This window comes from Fukomys damarensis, unplaced genomic scaffold (genome assembly GCF_012274545.1).
Source record: "Fukomys damarensis isolate Sample0158 unplaced genomic scaffold, DMR_v1.0_HiC HiC_scaffold_19, whole genome shotgun sequence".
In the NCBI taxonomy this organism is placed as follows: Eukaryota; Metazoa; Chordata; class Mammalia; order Rodentia; family Bathyergidae; genus Fukomys; species Fukomys damarensis.
In genome coordinates this window covers 62,690,490-62,700,313 of record NW_022900931.1, presented here as the reverse complement: position 1 = coordinate 62,700,313, position 9,824 = coordinate 62,690,490, and the positions used below count along the sequence as shown (strand labels likewise).

At 49.3% G+C, this 9,824-nt stretch overlaps 1 protein-coding gene across 2 annotated transcripts in view; it reads left to right on the top strand.

Moving 5' to 3' along the window:
- Positions 1–831: 831 nt before the first annotated feature.
- Sympk (symplekin) overlaps positions 832–9,824 on the top strand; it is a 28,498-nt gene continuing 19,505 nt past the window's right edge. Inside the window, exons 1-7 of one of the 2 annotated variants that reach the window (XM_010614574.3) lie at positions 832–1,059; positions 5,097–5,220; positions 5,358–5,423; positions 6,516–6,569; positions 6,663–6,736; positions 7,085–7,211; positions 7,907–8,156. In XM_010614574.3, coding sequence (XP_010612876.1) covers positions 833–1,059; positions 5,097–5,220; positions 5,358–5,423; positions 6,516–6,569; positions 6,663–6,736; positions 7,085–7,211; positions 7,907–8,156 — 922 coding nt within the window. In that variant the 5' untranslated portion in view covers position 832. The remainder of the gene's footprint in view (positions 1,060–5,096; positions 5,221–5,357; positions 5,424–6,515; positions 6,570–6,662; positions 6,737–7,084; positions 7,212–7,906; positions 8,157–9,824) is intronic. The other variant, XM_010614575.3, reaches the window with a different exon arrangement.

The following is a 9,824-nucleotide window of genomic DNA, read 5'->3' as shown; positions in this document are numbered from 1 at the left end:
GTGATGTGTCAGGAGCTGCATCAGCTAAGGCCCTGGTTTCTGTTGATTCACCTTCTGAAACCTCTTCCTTTTTAGTCTTCTGGGATTCCAACCGCACGGGGTCTCGCCGTCCCAGGCGCTGAGGGAGGTGGCCGCGCTTTATAGCCTGGACCCCCCGCCCCCCGGGCTTTCGCCCGCCCAGGGCTCCCCTCCCACCTCCCCGAGACCGGTGCTCCCGGACTGGGGCGCCCCCTGCGGGATCGCCGGGAGACAGACCTCAGGCGCCGGGAGCCGCAGCCTTAGGACCCGGGAGCCCGCGATGAATGCAAGAGGGGAGCTACAGGTGGGAGACACTGCTGATACTAAAGACCTCAAGGGCAGAACTCAGGGGGAGCCCTTCCACCCAGGGGGCTTCATCATGTCTACCCTAGAGAACGAAAAGCCAGCGTGCAGTTGATCCGCTGTGGGGGAAAGGGTACTCAGAGCTCTACTAACTCTAGAGTTACAGACACGTCAATAAAAGGACACATCAGAGATGCTCAAAACCACATTTCCATTGGACAGAGGAGAAGACTGAAACTTCAGACGGCTGCAAATGCTTTTAGACTGTGTACAGGGTCAAGACCAGAGGCGGAAAGGATCAGGGTCCCTCCGCTTAGACCTCAGGAGGGCATGAGAGCACCTCCAAGACCCAGGAGCTTCTCCCACGGGATTCCATTCCAGCAGGAGCTGGCCGTCCATGGTCTCCAGATCTCTCTGAACTACATTTCCCAGAAGGCTCGATTGCAACATCGGCGCGCGCTATATCCAGAGACTACATTTCCCAAAAGGCACAGCGCCCGACGGCCGGAAAATGGAGGCCGCTGGGGCGGAGACAGGCTGGGAGCGGAAGGCGGCCAGAGAGGCGAGAGTTAGGGACAGGGTCGGGGGCGGGACGCGGACTGGACTCCATTTCCCAGTGGCTCTATGTGTGCAGAGTGTGCGCAGAGTCCCGGCGTTGGGCGGAAGATGGCGGCGGCGGCGGCGTCTGCGAAGAAGCTCTGCTGAGGGGGCGCGAGGGGCACGGAGGCTGGAGCCGCGGTAGGAAGGAGGCGGCGTGAGGGCCGTGGAACTAGGGGATGAGGGTCCCCTAAAGAGGCGGCGGCACGGGAGGGGAGGGCTGCTGTGCGGAGAGGGGAACCGCAGTGTTCAGGGTCCCAGTTTGTTTCCGTGCTCAGCACCCTTCTTTGGCTCCCCAGTGCTCTTGGCCAAAGTTCTAACGTGGCCCCCCACTGGCGCGTTCGCTCCAGAGACCTCACCGGCTTCCATTCTGTGTCTTTGCTTATCCCGATCTAGCACAGTCACCCTGGCCTTTCGGTTCCTCAAACTCACCATGCGCCTTCCCGCTTTGCCTAACTATCCCCTCTGCCCGCAACATCTTTGGCTAACTCATTCATTTTTCAGGTCTGCGCACCGACGTCACTTCCTCTGAGAAGCCCTCCTTTCTGCCCTCTAACCTGAAATCTGCTTGTTAAATGTCCTCATAGGTCCCTGTTCCTTTTCCTCTTGTTACGTGGGTTCCAGTTTGTGATTAGGCTTTTTAGTGCTCTTTGATTATGACCATGACCATGAGCTCCGTTCGGCCAAGGGCTGGATGAGTTCCTATCTAGGACTATCCATCACACTGGAGATGTTCGTTGATGAATGAAAATTACTACAAGAGCGACTCTTTGGGAGTAATAGGAGAAAAGTCATACTCCAAGGTGGGAGTTGGGCAATCTTACCCTGTAAAGAGTCCACACAGAGGGAATGGAAACCATGACATTGTAATAGCAAAAAAGACTACAAATGTAACAGATGTTCCTCAGTGGGAAAATGGGATGAAAAAACTGTGATAGAGCCCCTTAATAAAATGTGATGCAACTGTGAAAGAAATAAAGAAAAAAAGGGAATGAAAATCTCCATATATTGATAGAATGGGCTCCATCATACACTAAGTGAAAACAAGTGGAAAGTAGTAGTTATTGTATGGTATGTAGTTGGCCTTTTGTATCCTGGGCTCTACATCTGTGGACTCAACTAACCTTGAATTGAAAATATTTAGGAAAAACGTACATACTGAATGTGTACAGACTTTTTTCATTGTTTGTTAACAATCTGTAAAATACGTACATAACATTTACCTTGCATTAGGTGTTATACATAATGTGATTGAAAATATGCAGGAGGCATATTGCAAACTGCCATTTTATATAAAGGACATGAGCACCTGGATTTTGGTATCTGAGGAGGGTCCTCGGGCAATTCTTTTGGATATTCCCTTTTAAAAAAGAAATAAGGGCTGGGGAGTTAGCTCAGTGGTTCTGCCACCTGCCTAGCAAATGCAAGGTCCTGAGTTCGATCCTCAGTACCAAAAAAGAAAAAGAAAAATCAAGCTGGGTGTGGTGGCACACACCTGTAATCCCAGTACTCAGGAGGCTGAGGCAGGAGGATCGCCGTGAGTTTGAGACCAGCTTGGGCTACCTAGTGAGTTCCAGGTCAGCCTCAACTACATAGTGAGACCCTGTCTCAAAAAAAAAAAAAAGAAATCAAGGGGCCAGGGATTTAGCTATGTGGTACCGCCACCTGCCTCACACACTCAAGGTCCTGAGTTTGATCCCCCATACCAAAAAAAAAGAAGAAAAGAAATAAAGCTTTACCAGGTTGGGGAATGTAGCTCATTGGTGCTGTGCCTACCTGGCATGAGGTCTTGAGTTCAATCCCGGATACTGCCAAAAAAATAAAAAAAACAAAACCGGACTTGGTGGTGTCTACCGTAATCCTAGCACTCTCTGAGAGGCTAAAGCAAGAGGATCGCAAGTTCAGGCCCAGTCTGAGCAACATAGCACAATTAAAATAAACAAGGCTGGGCACATACATAGGTCCATGCAAAGGTCCTAGGTTCAATCCTCAATACTGCTGAAATAACTAATAAAGACAAAGTGTTACTTGTTGATTGGTTCCAGAAGGCAGGATAAGTACCAAAAATGAGTACCATGTAAATTGTTTGGGCAGCAAAGGATAGCAAAGCATGAGGCAGTCTACATTAGGTCTAGATTGTGTGTTGAGGACCGGAACGGACATTTCCCATCCAGATTTGAATACCAACTTTGATGAGTTTCAAAGCAGTCAAGTACCAGGGTGTGACTATATGTGTATGTGTTTTAAATAGAGCAACTGAAAGGCATGCCAAAAAGCTGAAGAGGAAGGAAATGGTGAAAGATTTGGTGAGCATTGATGAATTAGCATCATGAGAAGAGCAGAAGGCTCACATCGTGACTAGGGATGGCACTACTCTAGTTGCCAAGTGGCTGTGCCCTTTGGCTTACAGGAACTAACCTGGGCTGGAGGAAATAGAAATCCCTTTCAGACAGACAGTGTAGCATAGTAATAGGAAAGACTGATTCTGCATTCACACTCTTCTACCTCTTATGGATTGTATGCCATCAGTCAAGTGACTACCTCACTTTTTGGTTTATCCTTTCAGTTTTTTTCTTAAATTTTGTTTTATGTTCTTTTGAAAAATACACCCGTAGTTCTCTTCTTGTGGTAAGAAGGGAGCATACAGTAAACATTGCCTTTCACTTTGTGGGTTTTTGTGTTGGATATGCATTCTCTATCCCTTTGTAAAGATTTTCCTCATTCCCTTTGTTTTTTGTTTGCTGTTTTGTTTTGTTTGTACTGAGTATGAACTCAGTAATTTGCATTTGTGAGTCAAGCGGGTTTGTTTGTTTGTTTTGTTTTGAGACAGGGTCTTTCTTTGTGGTGCAGGCTGGTCTTGAACTCGCTATGTAGTCCAGGCTGGCCTCAAATTTACAGCAGTCCTCCTGTTTCAGCCTCCCCAGTGCTGGAGTTATAGGTATGCAGCATGACTCCTGGTCTTTTTCTCTCCCCTGTACTAGGGATTGGACACAGGACATCTCTCATACTAGGCAAGTGCTCTACCACTGAGCTACATACCTCTGTTTATTTATGGTACATTGAACTTGGGGTCTTGTGCTTGTGAGGACGATGGTGGAACCACTGAACTAAATCTCTGCCCCTTTTTTATTTAATTTTGAGAGAGGGACTTGCTAAATTGTGCAGGCTGGCTTTGAACTTGTGATCCTCCTGCCTCTGTTTTCTTTGTTGTTGTTGTTTTGTTTGTTTGTTTGTTTGTTTGAGACAAGGTCTCACTATGTAGTTGAGACTGACCTGGACCTCACTATGTAGCCCAGGCTGGTCTCGAACTCAGTGATCCTCCTGCCTCAGCCTCCCAAGTGCTGGGATTACAGGCGTGAGCCACCACACCTGGCCTGCCTCCTTTTTCTGAGTGGTTGGGATTACAAGTGTGTGCCACTGTGCCTCATTAGCTGCATAGACTATTTGTGGGGGATACTAGGGATTGAACACTTGGGACATTGCACTTGGTAAGGCAGGTACAGCGGCACTGAGCTAAATCCCTGGCCCTTGCATAATCTTTTAATATGTGCACATATTACAGCTTATAGTTTTTTAGGCAGTCTATAAGAAAACATTTGGTTTGCTTCTAGCATTTTGTTGTTGTGATTAGCACTGCAATTAATATCTTTCTGAATTAACCATTTTATAATTTTTCCAAGATGACTTTGTGATAGATTCCTAGGAGTCTCCTTCCCTCCCTTTTCAAAACAACCCAAAAGTAAGCCAGAGAATGGCTGAAATGTAGTGTATATTCCTGCGGGCCTTTTCTGATGTAGTGCGCATCCCTGCTGTGTGCAGGGCCCTGGGACTGGTGTTTCTTGGAGCTGTTTTAGAAACTTTGCTCTGGGGTGTGGGCCAGAGTACAGCCAAGATGGAGAGACAGGAAGCCAAGGGCAGCTGCCGTGTGTTCGTTTGGTCATCATCAGCAGAGGCCTGTGGTCAGCCCGTGCGTGTCAAGTACTGGAGATGATGCTTGCAGTTGTGCCTCTGACCTGAGAGACAGCCCAGTCCCTGCTCACACCCCACACACGCTATAGGCCGGAGAAGGAGAGGCGGGCAGGGAAAGCAAGGCTGGAAGGTTGAGCCCTCTGTGGTTGTTGGTCCATCCTAGCCTGGCCACAAGGGCCCAGAGCTTGATCCTTCCCCTTCTTTTCCAGAGAACACCTGAGGGCAACCATGGCAAGCGGCAGCGGGGACAGTGTCACTCGCCGGAGTGTGGCGTCACAGTTTTTCACACAAGAGGAGGGGCCGGGCATCGATGGCATGACCACCTCAGAGAGGGTAAGTGTGTTGAGGAGGGCTGGTGGCCGGAAGCCACATCCTGCCTGGGACAGTGCACCCCAGGTGGCAGAGCTGGGGGAGGGGGTGGCTTGTGCTGACAAGGCCGGCTCTGTCACATACCTCTCCCCTCTTTCCAGGTGGTGGATCTCCTCAACCAGGCAGCACTGATCACCAGTGACTCAAAGATCACAGTGCTCAAACAGGTGAGGGCAGGTGGGGCAGGATGAGGGTAGGGGGTAGGAGAAAACACCGGTGACAACACTGCTGTCCTCTTATACACCTGTGGCAGAACCCCAGGCTGTGTCGGCGTGAGTTGTGCTCTCCAGGAGTCCTCCTCAGAGCTCCAGGAGTCGGGGGTTTTACCTCCACTCGGGACGCAGAGAACAGACCTCACGCTTCCCTCGTTAGACCAAGGTCACCAAGCTAGCAGCTGGCCAAACTAGTGCATGAATTCTAGATTCCTCTGCTCTTTGTTGCATTTGCTGTCTACCAGGGTCCAGGGGAGGGGAAGTTGTGTCTGTCACCAGGTGGCGGTGACCTAGAGTGTGCAGGGCTGGTATAGAGAAGCCCAGGGGGCTGTGGGAGCTCAGAGAGGACACCTGACTTGGCCTAGACATGGGGATGAGAAGGGGCTTTCTGGAGGAGAGGACACTTGAGCAGAGCTCTGGGAGATAAGGAGAGAGGTACCAAACTAGAGGGAGAGATCATCTCAAGCAGAAGGCAAGCAAGCATGTACAGAGGCAGAGGAGAGAATGGTTCAGAGGAGGAGGCAGCTGGGTCAGAGACTGTGGGGTCAGGGTGCCTGCGTGAGAAGCCAGCTCTGCTGCTTGCTGTGTGGGTAACCGATGGGGAGGGTTGTAGCAGCAGGATCCTGTGCCTGCAGGAGGATGTGGGCTTATTCCAAAGAGTCTGGCAGGTAGGGGCCTCAGGAAATGATTCTCCCTGGCATAAGGTGCTTGCTGAATGGTGGCAGTGTGTCAGGGCAGAAGAGAAGAGCGGGTGAAAGGAGGCCAAACCTCATGAAGGTTGGAGCCTTGAGGCAGTTCCGTCTTTAGCCCTCCTGCACTGTCCCATGTAGTCTCTCACTGCACCCCTGTGAGCTGGTGTTTAAGGTTCTCGTTTTACAGTACAGCTAACTACGGCTCAGAGAGGGGAAACTACTTGCTCAGTTGCACACAGGGGAGTGGCTGAGCCAGGAAGTAGGTCCATGCCATTTCCCCTAACTGCCCTGTCTGCACTGGTGGGATCTTGGTTTTATATGTCTGTTCCTCTTCCCCAACCCAATCTCCTTCCAGGTCCAGGAACTGATCATCAATAAAGACCCCACACTACTGGACAACTTCCTGGATGTGAGAGACTGATGGAATGGGAAAGGGCCTAGGTGTGGAAGGAGGGGGTGCGTCCTGCTGTGGCCTGACACACCTTTTCTCTGGCACTGACAGGAAATCATCGCTTTCCAAGCAGACAAGTCAATCGAAGTGCGAAAATTTGTCATTGGCTTCATTGAGGAGGCATGGTACGGGGTCCAGGGTTCAGTTCCCAGTACCACGCACACACAAAGATGAGGTTGCCTGCCCAGATTCACGATTGTCTGTCTCTCCTGCCCTGTATGTGAATAGCAGGGCTCTAAGGTGGCAAAGAAGTGGGGGTTGCCGGACAAGATACAGCATTCGGGGGCAGCTCAGACCAGAGGTGCCGGGTATTATTCTCAGCTTCCAGCTGTGCTGGCAGACAACACGTGATCCCCAGTTGCCACCTCCGTTCTATTTCCCGGAGTTATGGGCCCTGAATTCCCTTTGCACCTGGACCCCAGGTTTCCACCCTAAGACCAACTTGACTTTGTCGCTTTTCTTCTATCCCCCAGCAAGCGAGACATTGAGTTACTGCTGAAACTGATTGCAAACCTCAACATGCTTCTGAGGGACGAGAACGTGAATGTAGTGAAGAAGGCCATCCTCACCATGACCCAGCTCTACAAGGTGGCCCTGCAGGTGAGGGCTTTCTCTGCACCCAGGGTGTCCCACCTGCGGGTCTCATTTACGAGGTATCTGCTGGAGTTCAGACCAGGGTCAGGTCAGGTCACAGTGTTTATGGGCAAGATGTGCTCTTGGTCTGTGGAAGGGATCTGATGTTGTTTACTAGGTCAGGGACTCTGTGAACACATCCTTTCTTTTATTGGTCTATTCATTTATTCACTCGTAAACATTCCCCAAGCTCCTCCTTTGGGCCCAGCCCATACTAGGTGATGCTAGGGACCAAGCAGTGACCAACACACTCGGGGTCCTGACTTCAAGGAGCCTGTGGCCCAGTGAGGGACACAGACTCTAATTAGAGAAAGATGTAAATGTTAACTGTGGACCGTGTGTGAAGGCACTGCTGTAGTGTAATGTTCAGGCATCGAGGAGACGGATGAAGCCGTCAGTCAGCATCCCTTAGGAGTCAGTGTCATCCTGTTGCATTCCTTAAGAATTGAGACTTCGCTAGGTTTTCACTGCCTGTGAGCCCCATCAGAGTAGGGCCAGACCTGTCTTGGGCACCACTGTTCTACCCCAGCATGACCCACTGCAGAGGTGGGAGATGGGAACTCAGAACCAGTTAGTTGAATGAATGTAGGGTCTCTAGGTGACAGTGCAGGGCATTGGGGACTGATGTGTCGTTTCCATGTTTGTCTCTTCCCTCCTGGCAGTGGATGGTAAAGTCACGGGTCATCAGCGATCTCCAAGAGGCCTGCTGGGACATGGTGTCTGCCATGGCTGGGGACATCATCCTACTGTTGGACTCTGACAATGATGGCATCCGCACCCATGCCATCAAGTTTGTGGAGGGCCTCATTGTCACACTGTCACCCCGCATGGCTGACTCAGAGGTTCCACGACGCCAGGAACATGACGTCAGCCTGGACCGCATCCCTCGTGACCACCCCTATATCCAGTACAGTAAGCGCCGCCCATCCTCTCGCTGCTGCCGTTTGACTCACGCTGGCTCTTTTCTCTTTTCCCCTCTCCTCCGTGCTTGTCTCACTTGGTTTTTAGTTTCTGGAAGCAGCATAGTGCAGTGCTTAAAAGCCTGAAGCTAGGTTCACATCCCAGCTTCGCCACCTCTGTATTAGAAACCTGAGTAAGTGCTTCTTTTTGGATTTTATTTCTTTAAAGTCACACTGATAGTGGTCTCATCACATGGACTATGGAGAGGTGCCATGAGAATAGGAGGTAACGGGTTCCAGCTAGTAGGTTGTTTCATGTTTTTTGTTTTTTTTTTTTTGTACCGGGAATCAAACTTGGGCCCTTGTGCTTGCGAGGAAGGTGGCGGAACCACTGAGCTAAATCCCCAGCCAGTTTCATTTGTTTTATAGGTTTTGTTTGTTTGTTTTTTCAGTACTAGGGAATGAACCGGGGCCTTCTCACTGAGCATTTTTTTTTTTTTCTATTGTGAAGACAGGGTCTTGCTAAGTTGTCCAGGCTGGGCTCAAACTTGAGATTCTTCTAACTTAGCTTCAGAGTGCTGGGATTATAGATATGCCAGCAAGTTTTATGCTTTTCTTTTGATTTTTTTGTTTTTTTGTACCAGGGATTGAACTCAGGTCTTTGTGCTTGTGAGGCAGGCGCCAGAACCACTGAGCTAAATCCCCTGCCCTATGCTTTTCTTAATTTTTTTTTTTTTTTTTTTTGAGACAGGGTCCACTATGTAGTTGAGACTGATCTGGAACTCACTATGTAGCTCAGGCTGGTCTCAAACTCATAGTGATCCTCCTGCCTCAGCCTCCCGTGTGCTGGGATTACAGGTGTGTGCCACTACGCTTAGCTGCTTTTCTTAATTTCAAATTGTAAAAATAGTACATATACATTGCATATGTGTCAAGCAACATGGAAAGGTATACAGGAATAATTCCTTTTCCATTCCTGCTTTCCAGAGGTAAATGCTGTTATGGGAATTATGTTTCCTTCCTTACGGTTCCTGTGCACGTGTAGGTATTTGTATAAGCATAGTGTCTGCATTCTCTTTTTTTGTTTAAATGATATCATGCTATATATATATATATAAGTGTGTGTGTGTGTATGTGTGGTACTGGGCATTGAACTTGGGCCCTTGCGCTTGCAAAGCAGGTGATGGCACCACTGAGCTAAATCCCCAGTCCCATGCTTTATACTTTTAGCTGAAAGACATTAGAATGTACTGGCTTGTGTTCAGATTTTAGCTCTACCATTGGGCTTTAGGGTTAGGCTTTCTCTAAGCCTGCTTCCTCATTGCTAAATTCTGGATTGTCTTCATCACTTGACTCCTTGCTGGGTCAAAATAATTTAAAGAAGTAGAGGTTTATTTTGACTCATGTTTAAGAATCTTGTTTCTTAATTCTGAGGGATTTAGCTCCGTGGTGCCGCACCTGTCTTGCAAGAGCAAGGTTCTCAGTTCGATCCCAGTACTGAAAAAAAAAATCTTGTTCCGTATACTGTTCCCCAGGCTTAACTACCACCCTGCAACGGAAGGGCTTGGATGGAGGGAGCTGTCATGTCACATCTTGGACTCACTGTGTAGTTCACTATGTAGACTTGAACCTGAGGCAGTCCTCCAGCCTCAGCCTCCAGAGTGCTGTGATTATGGGTGTG